The sequence below is a fragment of the Budorcas taxicolor genome, chromosome 7 (assembly GCF_023091745.1).
Source record: "Budorcas taxicolor isolate Tak-1 chromosome 7, Takin1.1, whole genome shotgun sequence".
Lineage (NCBI taxonomy): Eukaryota > Metazoa > Chordata > Mammalia > Artiodactyla > Bovidae > Budorcas > Budorcas taxicolor.
In genome coordinates, this window is record NC_068916.1 from 13,224,558 (window position 1) to 13,245,281 (window position 20,724).

At 55.6% G+C, this 20,724-nt stretch overlaps 2 protein-coding genes across 3 annotated transcripts; one reads left to right on the forward strand and one right to left on the reverse strand.

Annotated features, from left to right (window-relative positions):
- The first annotated feature begins 675 nt into the window (after window positions 1–675).
- HOOK2 (hook microtubule tethering protein 2) lies at window positions 676–10,819 on the forward strand. Of its 2 annotated transcripts, XM_052643409.1 has the most exons (23): window positions 676–735; window positions 1,235–1,320; window positions 1,390–1,462; window positions 2,398–2,448; window positions 2,543–2,675; window positions 2,773–2,840; window positions 3,327–3,389; window positions 3,698–3,778; window positions 3,880–4,040; window positions 4,126–4,266; window positions 5,317–5,518; window positions 5,822–5,932; window positions 6,042–6,129; window positions 6,518–6,587; window positions 7,466–7,603; window positions 7,699–7,786; window positions 7,878–7,883; window positions 7,993–8,027; window positions 9,644–9,726; window positions 9,812–9,915; window positions 10,083–10,193; window positions 10,259–10,333; window positions 10,432–10,819. In XM_052643409.1, exons 1-23 carry the CDS (start codon window positions 691–693, stop codon window positions 10,579–10,581), a joined length of 2,163 nt encoding a protein of 720 aa, XP_052499369.1. In that variant the 5' UTR covers window positions 676–690; the 3' UTR covers window positions 10,582–10,819. The 2 variants fall into 2 exon arrangements, with proteins under 2 accessions (XP_052499369.1, XP_052499368.1); XM_052643408.1 differs by lacking the exon at window positions 7,878–7,883 and having other exon boundaries at window positions 9,815–9,915; window positions 10,262–10,333.
- Window positions 10,820–12,880: 2,061 nt separating this feature from the next.
- Window positions 12,881–17,514, reverse strand: BEST2 (bestrophin 2). The gene is made up of 9 exons (XM_052643778.1): window positions 17,363–17,514; window positions 17,102–17,196; window positions 15,424–15,657; window positions 15,187–15,341; window positions 14,772–14,849; window positions 14,451–14,603; window positions 14,283–14,363; window positions 13,951–14,105; window positions 12,881–13,316 (listed from the first exon to the last, which is right to left on the reverse strand). Exons 1-9 carry the CDS (start codon window positions 17,512–17,514, stop codon window positions 12,881–12,883), a joined length of 1,539 nt encoding a protein of 512 aa, XP_052499738.1.
- Window positions 17,515–20,724: the final 3,210 nt, after the last annotated feature.

A 20,724-nucleotide genomic window follows, 5' to 3' on the forward strand; every position in this document is an offset into this window, starting at 1 on the left:
CCAGGCCGGCCCGGTAATGGGTTCTGAGGCGCAGGGTTCAGAGAGGGGAAAGGGCTGGGAAAGCTGAGTGAAGGAGGAATCCAGGGTAGGCAAATATGTCTGTTCACTACCCAGAACTAGCTATCCTGCCCTTGACTTAGGACCCGAATCCCCTTGTCTACCCTTGGTCAAGAGTATCAAATCCCCTCCAGTGGGAAGAAACTTTAGTGTTCCCTAAGTCCACAGAATATGTTATGGCCTGCCCTTCTTCCGCGCAAAGGCTCCGATCATAATGTGGTTAGACAGCAGAATTTCTTTCAGCTGAAGGGAAGGGACGTGAATGCGCCTGTATAACAGGGTGGGGCAATTCCACTTCGGTTGAGGAAAGACGGCGAGGTCTCCACTGCCTCAAAAAGAGCTCGGGGAGGAAAAGGGGCGAGGCCACCCTTGGGATGCGCAAGGTTGGCCCAGACTGACCCCTAGCGGCAGTAGAGGCGCCCAAACGGCTTCCCGGATCCAACATGGCGGGTCTGAAGGCCTGAGCTGGAGCCTGGAGGAGATCACGTGTCTAGGGCGGGGCCTGCGCCTAGGGGGCGGGGCGGCGCTCTCGGCCGAGCGGGAGGTCGGGGCTGCTGGCGCTCGCTGTTGGCTGATCTGGACGCCGCTGCGGCGGCGGGGCTGCACGGCCGGGGTCGAATCCGATCGGGAGCCATGAGCATGGACAAGGCCGAACTATGCGGGTCTCTGCTCACCTGGGTAGGTCGGGGGCGGGGCCAGGGACAGGTGTACGCCAACTTGGCTCTGTCCATCCCCTCCGTCCTGGGGCTGGGAGGAGGGGGTCGTCGGCCTGCTAGGTAGTTGGACTCTGGCCTGAGCACCTGCCCCGTCACGTGGCAGTTTTGCTGGAAAGAACAGGTGAGGCCACGCCCCTTTGTGGCTGGGTCTTGTAGAGGGGAGGGCCCAGGTGAGCTGGCCTGGTCACGTGGTGCCTATGGGGACCAGGTGACTTGTGATTCTGCCCTCTCTTGGTTGCGCGGAGTTTGTTGGGCAGCGGTAGAGTGAGGCCACGCCCCCTCTGGTCGGTCCAGGTGAGCAGAGGCCACACCCCCACGGAGCTGGCTTGCTGGAGCAATTGGCGAGCAACTTCCGCCCAACCTTGTGAGGGTCCTGCTGACCGGAAAAATCTGCGAGAGGGGCGTGGTTCCTTGGTCCCGGCCCCTGATTCTGCTTGTTGTGCTTTCCTCTCTTCCCTCAGCTGCAGACGTTCAATGTCCCGCCCCCCTGTACCAGCCCCCAGGACCTGAGCAGTGGCCTGGCAGTAGCCTTTGTGCTGAACCAGATGTGAGTGAGGCTGAGGGGGAGGGTCCCAAAGGAGTCCTCCAGCAGCTCATCCCACCTTCTCACCCCCAGAGACCCTTCCTGGTTCAACGAAGCGTGGCTCCAGGGCATTTCAGAGGACCCAGGTCCCAACCGGAGGCTGAAGGTGACAGGTGGTCTCAGGAATGGGGGACAGACTGGTGAAGAGTTGATCAGGGACCGGCCAGTTAGACATATCCTGGGTGATGGACAGGAAGAGGGACAGATGTATGGGGACCAGCTAACTATGTATTTGTTCATTCGTTCTTGTATTAAGCAGGCCTGGGTGTGCAGCAAGGAGTAACACAGACAAAAAACTGCATACACAAGCATTAACATTGACTTCCAATAGCAGTTAGCTCTATGAAGCCAATGAAAGCTGGGTCGTGAGAGACAGCCAACTGAGAGTGGGTGGGTGGTTACTCTAGACGGGCTGATCTCCAATGTGAGATACGGAGGAATGGGATTCCAGACCCCAGGAACAGCAAATGGAAAGGCTGTTGGGAATAAACTTGATGTGATCGAGGAATGGATGGCAGGGAGGTTAGAACAGAAAGCAGGGGTGTAGGAATGGTAGATGAGGTCATCAGGGACCTGGCAGGCTGGAGCAGGGAGGTAGATTCTATTTTAAGCTGTGTAAAGTCAAGAAAGGATTTTAGTAGAGGAAAGACACAAACCTGGCTGGGGCTTTGAAAAGCTCCCCCTGGCTGTTTGTAGAGGAATGGAGGGAAAGCAGCAAGACTGGAAGCTGTTGTAACCATTCACGTGAAAGAAGATGATGATTAGGGTCAAAGGGTGGTGGGGCAGGTGGTGAGAAGTGACTGGATCTCTGGGACATGTAAGTAATATGGGCAGGTGGAGAAGAAGAGCAGGCAGTCAGACAGGTCAGTGCTAGGAGGGCGGACATTCAGACAGAGAATGGGACCAAACAGGATGAGGCGACCAAGGATTAGGAGGTGAGGCAGAGAAGAAGAGGATGAGCTAGACAGGTTCAGGGTGGGGTCTGCCTGGCCCCTTCTGGGGGGCTTTCAGACCCTGGACACAACTCCTTTCCCTCCCCAGGTCAGCAATCTGAAGGCGATCTTACAGAGCCTAGTGGAGTACTCCCAGGATGTGAGTAACTGTAAAGGGACTTAGTAGGTTAGGTTGGGAGAAGGTCGGGGGAAATCCTTGAGCCCCTGATACCCCTTCATCCCCCCATCCCCAGGTCCTGGGGCATCCCATTTTGGAGCAGCACCTTCCAGATGTGAGCCTCATTGGCGAGTTCTCAGACCCAGAAGAGCTTGGCAAGCTGCTTCAGCTGGTTCTGGGCTGTGCCATCAGTTGCGAGAAAAAGCAGGGTATGGGAGGTTAGAGGTGGTCCCTAATGGGAAGACCGGAGAAAACCCTCATTGCCCCTCCGACCCTCGCCTCAGTCTCCCCCACCTTGACCCTCAGAGCACATCCAGAGAATCATGACACTAGAGGAATCCGTTCAGCATGTGGTGATGGAAGCCATCCAGGAGGTAGGTGGGGGTGCCCACTGTGGCAAGGAGCTTGAGGGGAGGGGACATTTCCAGGGCAGAGGCAGCTGGGCACAGGCTCTGCCCTGGTGAGGCCTGGGCTCTGTGTGGAACTCAGTTGGCCAGATTTCTCTGTCTCATGTGTCTGCCAGCTCCTCCCAGCTCGAAGTCACAACCTACCATGCTAAAAGGGCCAGGCCTCAGGAATTCTCAGGTGGTCCAGTAGTTAGGAGTGAATGCCTCCACTGCCATGGCCTGGGTTCAGTTCCTTCTCTGGATCTAGGATCCCAAATACTTTGCAGTGAAGCTGGGGGCTGGGGGGAGGAAGGACCAGGACTCCCTGTTTGTTGGACACGTGGGGCAGCCTCTGGACTGGGGTTGTTTTGAAGGATGAGGATTCTTAGGCTGGATTGTAGAAACTTTGGAGGCTGCCCTCAGAGGCCCCAGCTCATCTCAGTGTTCTCCCACTGCCCTCTCCCCTTCCTCCAGCTCATGACCAAAGACACCTCTGACTCCCTGTCACCAGAGACGTATGGGAACTTTGATAGCCAGGTAAGGGGTGGGGACCTTGTTAAAGTCCGCCCCTATGACTGATTGTCCAGGGCTGCCTAAGGAGGAGGGGCTTGACCTTAAGCCTCTAAACCACTCCCATCCCCCAGGATCCTAGTCTCTTGCCAGGTCCCCAGGGCTCACGAGTTGCCTTTCCTCCAGTCCCTTCAGGTCCCAGCTCTCTCTTAGACCCTGAGGGTTTGTCAGCTCCCTCCGCTCTGTCCCTGGAGATCCCAGCCTGCCTTTCCGCATCCTCCTCCCCGGATCCCTGAGTTTTTTGCTTCTCCCCGTCCCTCCACTCCTCTCATCAGTCCCGCAGGTACTACTTCCTGAGTGAGGAGGCTGATGAGGGGGAAGAGCTGCGGCAGCGCTGTTTGGATCTGGAGCGGCAGGTGGGGCCAAGATGGGGGTTCTCAGGTGCTCCCAGGGTAGGGTTGCCTGCACAGCCTCCCCTCCCAGCTCCAGCTTATCTGTATGCCCTGCCTGCCCGCAGCTGGTTCTCCTGTCAGAGGAGAAGCAGAGCCTGGCTCAGGAAAATTCACTTCTAAGGGAGCGGGTGGGCAGGCCCGAGGATGAGGGCGCCGGCGGCCTCACTGCCAAGAAGCTGCTGCTGCTGCAGACCCAGTTGGAGCAGCTGCAGGAAGAGAACTTCAGGTATGGCCAGGCGGGGTCAGGGCCAGCAGACCAGGGGCCTGGGGCAGGTACAGTCGCTTCATGTGACGCTTCTGCCATTCCCCAGGCTGGAGAGCGGCAGGGAGGACGAGCGCATGCGCTGCGTGGAGCTGGAGCGGGAGGTTGCAGAGCTGCAGCAGCGGAACCAAGCACTGACAAGCCTGGCCCAGGAGGCGCAGGCTCTGAAGGATGAAATGGATGAGCTTCGGTGAGTGGCAGGTCCCCACTGCCAGACTGCCCCTCTGACGTCACTGTACCTCTGTAACCCCCAAATTCCTAGTGAGCCCTCACAATGCCCCATAGATTCTAAAGTACTGTCCTGAACACTGCAACACTGTCCTGGAACCCATCATGTCCTCTGGAGAACACCAAAGTCCCTGGATCCATGGTGGCCCCCCAGGACCCCACGATGCAATAACTTTGCCCTTGGTGACACCTCTGACCCCCCATCACATGACTGTCCCTTCTTATGATGCCACAGCATCTCTGAAACCACAAAGTGCATTGTGGGCCCCCATAGTACCCACCCCTGAACCTCAGTGTGCCTTCTGTTGCCTCAAAGAGCTCCCTTGTGATCCCCATGACACCTCTGTATATGTTAAAAGTTCCTACTGAGCCCCTACCATATCTTCAAGAACCCCATATTGCTGTGCCTCAAAGATCCCCCATGACCCCTCCATGGCCCCTGCACCCACAATGCCCTTATTGACCCCACAGGCATCTCATGAGCCCAGAGTGTCCAGGGAGGCTCCTCAGACCCTCTGGGCCCCATCATTCCTTCTGTAACCCCATTCATTTTGTGTCTCCCAGAAAACCCCTGATTTTGATCTTGGGGTAATATTGATGTTTGGGGCTTCCCAGGTGGCTCAGTGGTAAAGAATCTGCCTGCCAATGTGGGAGACACATGAGATGTGGGTTCCATTCCTAGGTCGGAAAGATCCCCTGGAGAAGGAAATGACAACCCACTCCAGTATTCTTGCCTAGAAAAATCGCATGGACAGAGGAGCCATGGGGTCCCAAAGAGTCAGACACGACTGAGCCACCGAGCACGAACACAACCATTTATGTTTAGGTCTTTCTTTATGCTCCCTAATGATCCCCCAACATCACTAGGCCCCGCTGACCCCTGACCTTTGTGAACCAAATGCCCAAGGCTGACCTGACACCATCCCCTGCCCTGAGGGCCTCACATCCAAGCTGAACCCTTGCAGACCCAAGCAGACCCCTGCCTCCTCTTCCCACTTGCCCTGGCCCCCAGGCAGTCCTCCGAGCGCGCCGGGCAGCTGGAAGCCACGCTGAACAGCTGCAGGCGCCGCCTGGGCGAGCTGCGGGAGCTTCGGCGGCAGGTGCGACAGCTGGAGGAGTGCAACGCCGGCCACGCCGAGCGCACACGACAGCTGGAGGAAGAACTGCGCCGGGCCGGATCCCTGCGTGCCCAGCTAGAGGCGCAGCGGCGACAGGTGCGGGTGGGAGCCTGGACCCAGACTAGGGTGGGGGCTCCTCTCTGCTGGCTACTGACTTTGGCCTACCCTCAGCAAAGTGCTGAGCCCTTCCACTCAGAGCGCGCCCCCTCGTTTAGGTAGAGGCCACACCCTCTAGACAGGACAGCTCTGCTCTAGCTTTGCAAGCCCCGCCTTTTCACTTAAGCCCCTCCTCTTCCCAGTCATTTTTCTGCTTGTCCCTCTGGCCCCGCCCTTTCACCTTGTACTCAGTCCCTGTCCCTCCCTCCCACCCTGTAGTCCTCTCCTCTCGCCTCTGTTCAGGTTCAGGAACTGCAGGGCCAACGGCAAGAGGAGGCCATGAAGGCTGAGAAATGGCTATTTGAGTGCCACAATCTGGAGGAAAAGTATGAGTCGGTGACAAAGGAAAAGGAGGTGAGACTGAGGTCCTACTGCCCAAGCCCCACCCTGCCCATCAAGGCAAAGCCCATTTCCTAGGAGGCTGATCCTGCCTCTAGTGGCCTGTTGCACCCTGTCCCTCCAGCGCCTGTTGGCAGAGCGGGACTCCCTGCGGGAGGCCAATGAAGAGCTGCGCTGCGCCCAGATGCAGCCTCGGGGGCTGGCCCAGGCCGGTGAGTTGGAGGTTCATCCCAGGGCCTGGGAGAGCGCTGACCTGGAGCCTTACCTGGCCACCTGTGCTGTTAGGGCAAGCAGAAAAGGCAGTGCCCAGGGCTTGTCTAGTTTGGGGTCGTAGAGCGAGGCCATGCTGGAGGGAGTCTCAAGTGGAGAGAGGTGACGTGGGCCAATGGAAAGCAGCAAGAGCTGTCCTTCGGGGCTCTAAGGGGGTGAGCAAAGGCAAACTCAGGCCAAATATCATGGCTCCCTTTCAAGCTGTGTGTGGCGTTTGTGTCAAGTCAGGCATTGGCCAAACTTGAGTCCCCAAAGATGCTTCATCCAAGGATCCTGGGGATGGGGACAGGAACTGTGGCACCACCTGAAGACTTTTCTCACATTCTCCAGACCCCTCACTGGATCCCACCTCACCGGCTGTGGGAAACTTAGCAGCCGAGATCCTACCTGCAGAGCTCAGGTATCCAGGGGTCAGTCACTCAGAGCTCTGGTCCCACTGGAGCCTGCCAGTTCCCACCCTCAACCCCATCCCCAAAGCAGGTACTTAGCACTAGCCAGATCTGCTCAGCTTGGTTCCCAAGTCCTAGCCGAGCTTTTTTTTCCCCGACCCTATGGACTGTAGTCCACCAGGCTTCTCCATCTATGGAATTCTCCAGGCAAGAATACTGGAATTGGTTGCCATTCCCTTCTCCAGGGGAATCTTCCTGACCCAGGGATCCAACCCATTGCAAGCAGATTCTTTACCATCTGAGCCACCAGGGAATTCCTTTATGCTCACCCACTTCTAATTCTGCTTTTACCTGGCCGGGACTCTAGCCCTGTTGGTGGCTCACCTCACCTCTTTGGGATCTACCCTCAGTGCACCAATTAGGTCCAACTCATTTGTCTCCACTGCCCAGGCAAAAATTCTTTGCCCAGCGCCGTCCACATCAGGTTCTGCCCCCAGGACACAGCCCTGTTCTCAGTGTATTCCCTGCTGGGACCAGTGTCCTGTATCCTGCCCACATGAACTCCCAGTCCAGCTTTCCTCTTTGCAGTGTTTTCCTTTCCCGGAGCCCCATCTCAGTGTTCTAACCCTCTCGTGTAGCCCTGCCCTTCCCCGAATCCACCCCTAGACTGTACTCATGGCTCCGCCCACTTCGTGCCACCCCACCAGCGCTCTGCCCACCCACTCCTAGGCTCAGTCCCGGGTACTCTAACCCTACCCCAGGGTCTGAATGGGCCTTTTCCCTGGGCTCTGTCCGTCTCCCGCCCCGTCCGCCCAGTTTCCCTCCCGGAGCCCTGTAGGCCTGAGTGGTGACCCATCCCCAGCCCTGCTTACTCCTTCCCGGTCCGCAGGGAAACACTCCTGCGACTTCAATTGGAGAACAAGCGCCTGTGCCAGCAGGAGGCGGCCGACAGGGAACGGCAGGAGGAGCTGCAGCGCCACCTGGAGGAGGCCAACCGTGCGCGCCACGGCCTGGAGACGCAGCACCGGTGAGGACCCACCCTGCGGAGGGGGGCCTCCCCCTTAAGCTTGGAGGGGGAGTGAGGGAGGGCGCAGGCAGTGAGAGGGGCCCCCACCTCCGCAGGCTGAACCAGCAGCAGCTGTCGGAGCTGAGGGCCCAGGTGGAGGACCTTCAGAAGGCCCTGCAGGAGCAGGGGGACAAGACTGAGGACGTGAGTGCCCACCTCCTCCCTGCCTGGCCCTCCCCTGTGCCCACCACTAACCCTCCTCTCTCTCCCCTCTGCTGCCTGATGCCCTGTGAAGTCCATAGTAAGTACCTTGGGCTCAGAGTGCCACTCCTGACCCTCACCCTCTAAGAAGGTTGGGATCTCTGGACACCTCATCCCCACACTCACCCAGCGCCTCTTCTCTCCTCCAGTCAATCCTGCTGAAGAGGAAGTTGGAGGAACATCTGTGAGTCGGGTGGGGGGAAAGATTGGGGCAAAGGTGTAGGGGATGGATCTGGTGTCCATGGGGAGTTGTTTATGAGGCCAGGGGGTCAGCTGACACTCAGACTAAAGTGTCAGCTCACCTGGGGTCTTATAGATCAAAGGAAGGTGTGTGGACTATTTTGGGGGAACAATTGGGAGTCACTCAGGGAATTTCAGCAAGGTTGTGTGACAAAGTCACACACCTTACTTTTTTGCATTGCTAAAAAAAATAAGCCTTTTTTTTTTTTCATTTTTGAAAACACAGTTCAGCTTGTGGGACCTTAGTTCCCCAACCAAGGATAAAACCTGGGCCCACAGCTGTGAAAGCTCCAAGTCCTAACCACTGGACCACTAGGGAATTCCCAAAAAATAAAGTTCTTTATTAAAAAGAACTTTCTTAAAGAAAGAAAGAAAGAAAGAAACTATTTTAGATAGCTATCACAATTATAATTTAAAAACCAAAAGGTATACCAAGTTATACAGAAATAAAGGGTAAACATCTCAGGCTTCCCTCATTAACTCAGTTTCTGCCCCATTCCACCCCCATTTCTATTAGTTCATTATGGAAATTTTTCTAGAATTTTTAAAGCGAATTCAAATGAATATGAATATAGATTTTTACTCTAATTCCTTATTTACAGAAAAGGTAGTATAATATGTATACTTTGCTTTCCCTACTTAACCAGTTAACTGGGGAAATTTCTTTGTATGAATAGATAAAGGGAGACCTTATTATTAATTTCTTGATATAACAGTCTTTGTCAGCTGGGGTTCCATGGGGAAACTGGACCTTACAGAAAATGATTTTCATGACTATTCTCTCAGTTCTGCCAAGACTGGAATGTACCTAATGCCAACCTAGAGCACAGAAAGCTATTTCCTTATAGAGGATGAATACCTGGAGGCATTAGGGCTTAATTCTGTAGAATTCTGGTCTAGAAGGGCTGGCATATAGCATTTTTTGGTAATATTGTAATTGATTTAATTCATTCTTTCTAGGCATTTGCAATTTCAATCTGTGCCACAAAGTAAAATCTTATATATGTATCATTTTGCTTGTGTGCAAATATATCACACACACACAAAAAGGAATGGGTGGCTCCCAGGACATATGGGTTTGTAATTTTAGTAGATATAGCCAAAGGTTCACTATTAGATGTTATACCATGTTCCAAGTCCATGATACATGATATTAGTCTCACTTACAGGGATCTTTGGGGTTTTGCCCCAGGTGGCAGAATGCAAACTATTAGCTTGTATTTCCTTTCATTAGAAGAAATTTTCATTCTAGAGAGATCCCTGGCTGCTGGGTGGAGAATGGAACTGAGGAGTTGAGAGTAGAAGGCTGGCAAGGGATGGTGCCTGGACCAGCATGTGGGCTGTGGCATGGAGAGAAGTGGACAGATAGGGGAGGGAGGGCTGGTTCAGGGGCCACCTGATAAGGGTCATGGAGGGTTGTGGCTCTGATGGCTGAAGAGATGGTGGTGCCGGGACATATAGCCCCAGGCTTGGAGTCAGGCGGAGAGGTCTGCAGGAACACTTCTGGGAAGCAGAGAAACGGGCCAGGAATTGAGGCTGCCTCTGGCTCCCCACCTGCAGGCAGAAGCTGCATGAAGCAGATCTGGAGCTGCAGCGGAAGCGCGAGTACATCGAGGAACTGGAGCCCCCCGCCGACAGCAGCAGTGAGGGGGGCGGCTCAGCGGCCTGGATGGGTCGGGGGAGCCCCCAAGCTCAGCACAGAGCTTAGGGACCACCTTGTCCCCCCAGCAGCCCGGCGTATCGAGGAGCTTCAGCACAGCCTGCAAAAGAAGGACGGGGACTTACGGGCCATGGAGGAGCGCTACCGCCGCTATGTGGACAGGGCGCGTGCGGTGAGGACGCTGGGCACCCTGCTGGCCTCCTGCCCCGGCCACTGCTGCCCACCTGGCGACTCTCTGCCTCTTGGCCCCACGCCTAGCCTACTGCATCATGCCACACACTTCTGCATCATGGCCGGTGGGGCCAAGGTCACCTTGACTGTGGCTTTCCCCAACCCTAGGTCATACAGACCCTGGAACCCAAGCAGCAGCCACCTGGGGGGGCTCCCCTAGATCTCCACGCCCTGAGGACACAGCTCCGGGAGCGGGACGTCCGAATTCGGCACCTGGAGGTGGGTGTCCTAACCCCTTCTCACTGCCCCCAGTATATCCAGTCCCTTGACTGTTCCCTCCTTAGCAGATGGACTTTGACAAGAGTCGAAGTCAGCGGGAGCAGGAAGAAAAGCTGCTCATCAGTGCCTGGTACAATATGGTGAGTGCACCATCACCTGCTTGAAGTACTGGAAGCTTGGGGGGTGCTGGTGTCCTAGAGGCTCATCTGACCCCGGTTACACCTCTCCCTCCCTCCAGGGCATGGCTCTGCAGCAGCGAGCTGGGGAAGAGCGGGCCCCTGCCCATGCCCAGTCGTTCCTGGCACAGCAGCGGCTGGCCACCAACGCTCGCCGTGGACCCCTGGGACGCCTAGCAACCCTGAACATGCACCCTGCCGACAAGCACTGATGGATCTCAGGATCCTGCCACCTGCCCAGCTTAATCCACCCTGGGCCCAGAATTATGCCTCACTTGGTTGCTTGAGAACCTTGAAGTCACAGTCTCTGCCCCTTTCTCTCCCAGCTGGGACAAGAGTGTAGGAGGCAGGTGGGAGGCAGGAATGAGCCTACCCTTTTAGCAATGTGATTCTTATTCTTGATTTTCTCTCTGGGGTTAGTGAGCTGCCAGGGGATAGAGTGATTTTATATTTGAGAAGAAAAATAATAAAGACTTTTAATCTGACCTGGCTGGACTCTGTGGCACTGAGGGCAGGGGGAGATGGTGGGCAAGGGGCTAAGATCATTGCTTTTAAGAAAAGCCTGGCTTATGTTCTTTGTTGTTGTTGTTGTTGTTGTTTTTGGCTGAGCTGGGTCTTCATTTTGGCGCAGGCTTTCTTTAGTTGCAGCGAGTGGGAGCTATTTTTGTTGTGGAGCACAGGCTCTAGTGTGTGGGCTCAGTAGTTGTGGCCCAGGGGCTTAGTTGCTCTGCAGTATGAGATCTTAGTTCCTCAACTAGGGATCAAACCCAAGTCTCCTGAATTGCAAGGCAGATTCTTAACCACTGGACCACCAGGGAAGTCCACCTTAGCTTTTATTCTAAGTGAAGTGGGAAACACAGATGGTTCTGAGCAAAGGAGGCATGTGACTTGATCCAAGCGTTCATAGGCTCCTTTTGGTCCCGTGGGAGGAACAGACTGTGGAGGTGTTAGGGTCAGAGCTGAGAGACCGAGTCACTACCCATGCGGGTGGTTGGATGATAGTGAGGGCTCTGGCCAGAGTGGGAATCCTAAAGGAATGGGAAATGGTTGGATTCTGGATACAACTGGAAGATTAAGTTGGTGGGATTTGCTACTGGGTTGATAAGGAGAAGGGATGAAAGAGAAAGAAAGAAACTGGGGACTCCCCTGGCAGTCCAGTGGTTAACACTGTGCTTCCACTACTGGGGGCCTGGGTTTGATCCCTGGTTGGGGAACTAAGACACCACTTGTAGCTCTGTGTGGCCAAAACATATATATATTTGTTGTTTTTTTTTAAAGGATTTCTCTAGTGGTCCAGTGGTTAAGAATCCTCCTTGCAATTCATGAAACACAGGTTGGATTCCTGGTTAGGGTACTAAGATGCCACATGCTGTAGAGGAACTAAGCCTGCACCAAACCAAAAGATCCTGCATGACCCAACGAAGATCTCGTGTGCCACAACTAAGATCCAATGCAGCGACATAAATAAAATGTTTTTTTTTTTAACAAAAATTTTTTTTTTTAAAGAAATTGAAGATGACTCCCAGGTTTTGTCCTCAGGAAGAACAAAGCTGATAGAAGATAAACAAGTGGCAAGTCGACAGGGAACTGGTTTGGGGAGCATGTTATGTTCAAGGTGCCTATGAGATCCATACATAGCGATGTTGAGTAGACAGGTGGCTCTCTGCATCTAGAGTGTGGAAAGGGACCCTGACTGGACTTCCAAATTCAGGAGTCATCTACATACGATTGATGTAAGACCTAGAACATTGAAGAGGCAGAGGGGTCACTTGCAGAAGCAAGGCTGGCAGGAGAATTCCCTGGCGGTTCTGTGGTTAGGACTTCTCACTCCATTGCAACGGGTCCAGATTTAATCCTTGATTGGGGGACTAGGATCCCTGCAACTAAGCTGCAGGACGTGGCCAAAAATAAATAAAAGGTTGTGGGGAGAAAGCGTGGTCCTGGGACCTGTGAATCCTATACTGATGAACTGAATGGGGCCATTTCAGAGAGCAGAAGTTGGAAGTAGACAGGACATCATCAAATAATCCTTAAAGCTTACCTAGCATAATGCCTGTCAGGAGTTGGGTTTTTAGAAAAAACAAACAAACAAACAAACAAACAAAAAAAAACCTACAATTTTATTGAGCACCTATTATGTACCAAACATTTTTTTAAAGCCGCTTTCATTTCATCCACACAGCTCAGGAGATGGGCACTCACTTTCTTTAGATTCCAGTCTAAAGAAAGAAGAAAGGCAGGTCGCAGAGATAAAAGCTTCTCACGCAGTGGCCAGTGGTGGGAAGTAGAGCGGGTGGTAAGGCCCAGCTGTTCAAAGAAGCTGGAAGGATATCCCGGCCTCAGTGCAGCCCTAGGCCCACAGGAGGCGCTCCAACGCTCTGTGCCAAACGTAAAGTTGGGGCGCAGGCAGGTAAGAAGGAGGCTGGCCGAGTCCACACGCAGCTTATGCAGACCCAAACTGCTGCAGGCAGGCTTGTTTCCCTGTCCTTGGGGATTCAGGGTCCAAAGGTCTCAGGCTAGACTCTCCTCCTCCTCGCCAATGGGGCTGGGCAGCCAGGGCGGAGCCGGCCCCCGGGTCCCAGGCAACGGCACCACGGTGAAGGGCTCAGCGGGCGCCCTGGGAGCGGGGACAGGGGCAGGCGACTCGGGGCCAGTGGGGGGCTCAGGCTCCGGCTCCGGCTGGCCTAAGTCGAGCAGCGGGCCTTCGCAGCCACATTCCGGGACCGCGCCGTCGGGAGCGCCCGCGCACGCGCAGCTAGCAGCCATGGATTCCTCCGACACGCAGCTGTTCTTGCGGCGCAGCAAGGGCACGCGCCGGCCCAGCAGGCCACCTGTGCCCATGCTCGCGCCCACTGGCAGGAGGCGCTGCAGGAAGTCGCCGTGTGGTTCGTTCGGCGGCGCGTCCAAGCCGTCCTGACGCTGGAACTGCATGTCCTCCTTGGCCAGCCTACAGGAGAGACAGAGGGTCAGCGATGCCGCCTCTCCCGTCTTCATCAACAGAGCTGAGACCTAGGCACGCTACTTTTCGTGCCTCCACCCAACTCATTGTTCCACTTCCCCCAGAAGTCTTGGCTTGCCCCCCAGAGCCTGGCCTTATCCTCTGGCTCTGGCTCTGAGCAAACTTAGGCCTTAAAAGGCTTAGTTGGGGCTCTGCCTCGTGTTGCTTCTGGTCTGCCCAATCCTCATAGACTGTAGCCTTTAGTGTCCTGGCCCCAGATCTTGACCCGGATCCCTGACACCTCATCCTAGTTCTATTGACTGTAGCTTTTAGCTCCGAATCTCCAGGGTGTAGCCTTTAGCCCCGTTCTGGTCACCCACTGCCCCTTCAATTAGACACAGCCCGCAGTCAGAGGATGAGATGCATCCAGAGGATGAGATGGTTGGATGGCATCACCAACTCAATGAGTTTGAGCATGAGTGGGACATGAGTTTGAGCAAACTCCAGGAGACGGTGAAGGACAAGGAAGCCTGTTGTGCTGCAGTTCATGGGGTCCCCAAGAGTTGGAAAATACTGAGCGACTGAACGACAACACAGTCATGAGTCCCTGCCCAAGAGGCCCTGTCCACCCCCACTGGCTCACGTGATGTCGAAGGTAGAGCCCTGGAAGGAGGGTTGCTGCATCAGGAAGGCAGTGGCCGCAGTGTAGGGAGCACGAGCCTCAGCCGCGTCCCAGTACAGGTCCTTCTCCAGCATGGCCAGGTCATCATACATCTCGTCCACAGCCAGCATTGACACCTGTGGGTGAGGATATGCAGGGAAGAGTGAGGCACCACAGGGTGGACCCCTCAGATGGGCAGGAAGGTGGCTATCAAAGAAGGATGGTTCAGGAGTGATGTGTGGAAGAGTCTTGGCAGGGCTGGGGCCAGGGTCCCTTTAGGAGCCTAGGGATGGTCTCAACTGAGAGAATCTCACCTGGAAGCATCGGTCGATCAAAAAGTTGGTCTCAAAGTCATCGTCGTCCTCTCCGAAGGGGTTGATGAGCTGCTCAGCTACCTGAGTGGGGAGAGGGTAGGTAAGCAGGGCCCTGAGAACCCCTGCCCACTTCACTCCTGTAGTCCTGGCCTTGGGACCCCCACCCACCTTGAGCCAACCAGCATAGAAGAAGAACTGCAGCAGGGTGAAGATTGGCACGCACAGGTCCAGGTCGTGGTCTTTGTAGCCCTGTGCTGGGTCCAGGAACTGGCGGCCGATGAGGCAAGCCAGGAAGTAGCTGTACACAGCAATGGTCACCACCTGGGCGAGGGACAGAACGGGGTGCCAGTCAGGTCTTGAAAGTCATGGAGAGACCAGAGCTAGGACCACTAGTCACTGTGACAGAGTCTCAACTAGTCCTTAGTTTTTCCTTGAGACCAATGCTCCAGAGCCTCTGACACAGGATATAAAAAGGCAGAACCAGGTTACCTGGGTGTAGACAAGGGGCACGCTAATCCAGTCATAGTGGAAGAGCATCCCACACTTGCTCCGAAACACATTCAGCTCCTGGTGGGGCAAATATAGGTCATGAGGGGGCTGAAACGTGAGCTCACACATGGGGATTAACTAGGGGGTTACCTGGAATGGAGGTGAGTGGTCACCTAGTGGGAGGCGGGCATGTGCTTCCAGGGACTAGAGAGTATTTAGTAGTGAGTGTGTACCTGGGGGCATTATTCACCTAGAAACCGCCCCATAGAGATACGTGTACACCTCGAGGCTCTAGATAAGGCTGTTTGGAATCCGCCCTGTGAAAGGCACGTGGCAAGTTACGATATGACACAACCTCAGGGTGGGTGGGGTACAATTTTTTTTTTTTAAATGAATGACCACCTGGATAACCCACCTCCAGCAGCAGCTTAAAGGCGCCGTTGTCGCGGATGCGGCCCTCGCGCCGAGCCTGCGCCGCCAGGTTGCAGAACCAGACGCAAGGCACCCAGTACTTGTTGTAGGATGAGTTTAGGTTCTCGAACTTCTTGCGCTCCTCGCGGGTCATAAAACCTGCGCGGGCGAGGTCGGGAGTTATCTGCCCCGGCCCCTTCCCTGCCCCGCCGCCTGCGTCCCGTTTTGGCCAGAAACTCACCTGCTTCCACCACGTGATCTATGGTGGGGAAGCGCTTGAAGACCGCGGTGCTGACCGAGCGCAGGATAAGCACCCCGGAGAGCCCTGCGTAGCGCATGAGCGTGCGTCGGTACAGGCGGCCGCGCTCATCGCGTCCGTGCACTGTGCCGACCACGACGCACATGAGCGCGTCTGTCAGGGGCATGGATAGGTACTGGTTCCACCAACGGTGCACCACCAGCGTCACGTAGAAGCCTGCGGGAGAGCCGGGGATAGGGGAGAGGGGTTCAGTTGGGAAACTAGGGTCAGGGGGTTGGGAGCCCAGATCAAGGGAAGAGGAGCCGACCTGGGTCTTGCATCAGGAGCACGGGGTAACTGGACACCCAGACCATGTGAGGCCACGTGGGCTGGGAACCTGGGGATCTAGCCCTGAGGTTAGAGGTTGGTGCAGGCTGAATCACCCTGGCTGCTTGGATGTCATCTGGGATGGGAGACTAGGATCTCTGTATAGAGGTGAAGGACTTCCCTGGTGGCTCAGACGGTAAAGTGTCTGCCTACAGTGCAGGAGACCCAGGTCCAATCCCTGGGTCGGGAAGATCTCCTGGAGAAGGAAATGGCAACCCACTCCAGTATTCCTGCCTGGAAAATCCCATGGACAGAGGAGCCTGGTAGGCTATAGTCCATGGGGTCGCAAAGAGTCGCACACGACTGAGCGACTTCACTCACTCATAGAAGTGAAGGAGGGCTTCCCAGGTGCCGCTAGTGGTAAAGAATCCGCCTGCCAATTGGATCCCTGGGTGGGGAAGATCTCCAGGAGTAGGAAATGGCTATCCATTTCAGTATTCTCGCCTGGAAAATCCCATGGACAGAGGAGCCTCGTGGGGTACTGTCCGAGGGATCGTAAGAGTCAGACACAACTGAGCACACACATGGAGGTGAAGACATGGAGCCCACAGGTAAGTTGTCACCAAGGCCATAGGGAGCCCCTGAGCCAGGGGTGCGTGAAGGGGTTGGGCACACGACAGGGTCTAAATTAGGAAACCTAGGGCAAGCTGGTCACCCCATCCTTATGGGCCCAGAATGGTGGGAGGAAGGCCGATATGCGAAATCATTGAGGACAGGGAGCCGGGACTTGTCAGAGAGATGCCCCTCAGGATGGACTTGAAATGAGGGAGTCCTATGAGATCTTTGGAGGGGGTCCCTGGGATGGCTCGGATGATAAAGAATCTGCCTGCAGTGTAAGAGACCTGGGTTTGATCCCTGGGTCTGGAAGGTCCCTCAGAGAAGAGAATAGCAACCCACTCCAATATTCTTGCCTGGAGAATTCCATGGTCAGAGGAGCCTGGCGGGCTATAGTCCATGGGGTCTCAAAGTGTCAGACATGACTGAGTGGCTAACACACACTGGGGATCAGAACATGTGAGGGGAGGCACTGGTAAGCCCATGCAGACACAGATGGGAGTCCCTGAGGTGATCAGGGATAAGCTTGTAGATGACACGGAGCTCTCTCATGGGGGAACTTCAGGGGATACACTGATTAGGTGACCTCCAAGGTCCTGGGAATCGATGCCATACCTGGCGTAAAGGATGCAGAAATGGGGATGTGCGGGGATGGCTTTGAGGAAGGGTCTCAGAAAGCAGGAATGGCTATGGTTTTCTCGGGATGAAGAGAATGGGAAACTCCGGAGCGCGAACCCACCCAGCACGAAGGAGACCGGGATGAGACTGGCGTACCGGTCGCAGTAAAGGACGAGCTTTTCGAAGTAGCGTTTCTGCTCTTCGGTCAGCACGAAGCTGCGAGGGAGAGGGGCACCGGGTCACCGGCGAGACCCCGTCCGCAGCAGCCGGTCTCTCTTCCCGCACCCACTCCGGGGCCGCCCCGGAGCCCCTCCCCAGACCTCCCTCAGGCACGGCACTCCCCATCCCCTCCCCACCCTACCCACCCCCGGGGCCGCCTCACCGATAGGCGGCACTCAGCGCCATGTAGAGTCCGAGGAAACAGAGGAGCTCGCGCCACAGAAGTTTATAGATGCTCCCGCGCCACAGCAGCAGCAGCTTCGAGAAGCCGCCGAAGCGCGCGTTCGCCACGCGCGCCGTGTACGTGACGGTCATCGCGGGGCCCGGGCCGGTCGAGCCGAAGGAGAGGGGGCGCTGGATCGGACCTAGGCTTGGGGGCCGAGGAGTGGGGGGCCGGGACGGGGCCGGGCTGGAGGCTATGGGCGGGGGTGGAGAGGTGAGGGCCCGGCTCAACTCTGCGCGCTGTTCCGCGCCCGACCACCTTACCAGCTCTTGGGTTCCGGCTCTTGATCGGGTTCCCGTCTCCTCCCACCTGCTCTGCCCTACCCTAGCCCCCAGCCCTCCTCTCCAAGGCCCCCTCTTCCAGGTCACTCCCTTCCTTGGACTCCCGGTCCCAGCGTCTTGTATAGACCTTCCCTGGCCCTCTCCGTCTATCCCCCACCCTCAAGACCCTTAGGTTTTATCCCTCTCAGATCCCATACCCCTTACCTGGACGCCATCTACACTTTCCTCTGCTCCCAGAGTCCTGAACCCTTTAGTTTCTAAGTTCCCAGGGCTCCAACTGAGTTTCGTCCCCAATTCTCTTCCCTCAAGTTCCACTTCGACCTTTCCTCTCCTCCTCCCCTAACCCAGTCTGGGCCCATTCTCCGCCCTGCGCTTTCTTTTGAAGTCCTCCAAAGCCTGGCCCCCAAGCCTCCTGGCCCCCAGGTCCCTTCCCACAGTTCCCCTGGCCTCAGACTGGCTCCCTCTGCTGCACAGCAGCCCCAGTCTATCCCCCTCCCACTTAATCGCCCTGGCTCTGCTCCCTCCCCCTGGCCCTGGATCCACCTGGACATTTCCTGTGTCCATTCCTTGCTCGCCTTCCACACCCTACCCTGAGGATTCAGATAGATTCTCCCTCGCAGACCGACTTGTCCTCAGGGTTCCCAGTTCCCCCAGGCCTGGGTCCTTCTCACCTGATGGCTGGTTCAGGGACACTTGGGACAAGGACAGGATGGGCTGGGCGGGTGGCTTCAGTGTTGGGTGGGGCTTAAGCCAGATTCTGTGAGGGAGGGGGCTGGGGAGTGGACTTGGGTGGCCCTTCCCTGGCCCTCCCCCACTGTCAGTTGCACAGTTACAGCCTAAGAACTTTGTTTGAAGTCTCCTCAGTTTGTTACCTGGGGCGGAGGGTGGAGAATTCACCCTGACCTCCCTAGCCCCTCCCTGTCCTGTCTCCCAGTCAGTCAGTAACTGGCAGGTCCCAGAAACTAGCCCTAGAGCTGGAGGAGGGGGCAGGAACCCTGTCTTTACCCAACCCAGTTGTACACACACTGCTCGGTGAGGCTGGGTCACTCGAAACTCACCTGTAAATTAACCATAAAGATGCACATGGAAACATACCATAGATCCAGACACAAATTCAACTTTCCTCAACACAGCCTCCCACAATCACCATGACCCAGAAAGAAGTTACACAGTCACAGAGATTTCCAGAGTCACACAAGAGACACTTAGTGTACCCCACCCCCACTAACATGCAGATATAAAGCCAATGGACCCTAACCCAAACCCACCAGGTTCCCAGCTCTCAGGCACCCACACAGTGCTCCAAACAGCCACCCAGGAACACAGGGCAGAGACCCAAGCACTGAATTCCTTCATAACTGTACTAGGTAATAAAGACACACAAGGTCACACAACCAGCCAAGTGCAGACCACAGCCCAACCCCAGAACACCATCACAAAGGCGACCATCACACAGAGGGAGGTAGCCTACATTTATTCCTGATCTCCCCCGTACAAAAACACACCTGTGACCACATGAGTTTGAGCATGCTTTGGGAGTTGGTGATGGACAGGGAAGTCTGGCATGTGGCAGTCCATGGGGTCGCAAAGAGTCGGACATGACCAAGGGACTGAACTGAACTGACCACACATCAGATGCAGGCGCACTAGCCCTCAACACAGCAGCCTACAGTTCTGGGATCAGATCTATGTCTGGTGGTCCCTTAGATTTGCCCATGTTGCAAAGACACATTTGTGCAACACTGACCTCTCCCAACAGTCCCACAGACCCAGAGGGTCACATCCAGGAGTCAGGCCATTATCCCTCATGAAATTCACCTGCATTTATTTGTACATCAATCCATAAGACACACCCTCCCCAACACCCCCTCACTTTGGGTGGTGACAGGCAGGCTCGTACACACACCCTGGGTTGCAGTCACTTTCGTCATTGCATGAACACACAAGCTTAGGGACACAAAACTTTGTCCCCACACTTGGCATGGATACAGGACACATGTTCTCCCTTCAGAGGCACACCTACACAGGGGGCACTCTAGCCTGGCACAGACAGCCCTCCAACCTCAACTTTGAATGCACAGTCCAGTGTGGGACGGGCAGAGGCTCAGGGCTCCAGCCCCAAGAGGGGCATCCTGGAGCGCCCCTGACTCTCCAGTCCACCCTAGCTACAGAAGGCATATAGCTCCACTCGACCCCACCCTGAGGTCTGGCCAGCCAGGACGCTGTGTTCCTAACCCAGCAGGTGTCTGCCCCACCCGGGGTAATTAGGAACCAGCCCGGACTGTCTGTCCTCGGACCCATGCCTCCGCTGTCCAGCTGCTGGACAGCTCATAAAAGAGGGTGAGGGGTGATGCTGCTAGCTAAGGCAACTGGGGAGGGGACAGGCTTCAGGTTGATGGGCTCCATACTCAACCTGGCTTCCCTTGTAGCTCAGCTGGTAAAGAATCCATCTGCAATGCAGGAGACTTGGGTTCGATCTCTGGGTTGGGAAGACCCCCTGAAGAAGAGAAAGGCTACCCACTCCAGGATTCTGGCCTAGAGAATTCCACGGACTGTACAGTCCGTGGGATCGCAGTTGGACATGACTGAGTGACTTTCACTTCATTTCATACCTGACCTGAGGCCCCTATTTCCTTGGCTGTATCCTTACACACGGCTACCAGCACAGCCTCCCCCCACCCCCCACTCCCGTGCTCATCTCCCATCCTCCAGCTCCCAGTATCCCCACACACTTTTGACTGCTGGACCCCTGCTGGGGCGGAGGCAGGTTGCCCAGGCTAGTTCACATGCTTACTAATTGTAACAGCGAATATTAACAAACACTCCTTGGCAGGTACATGCCTGGGGCTGTTGTAAAGGCGTTACCTATTTCATCTCTTTGTGTCTTTACACGCAGAAAATGTGAACTTGGTGACTTTGTTATTCCCGCTAAACTGAGGCCCAGATGACAGACAGCCCCTCCATGACACACCTGGGATTTGAATCCCGAGCAGTTTGGTTAGGTTATAAGCACTTCCCTGA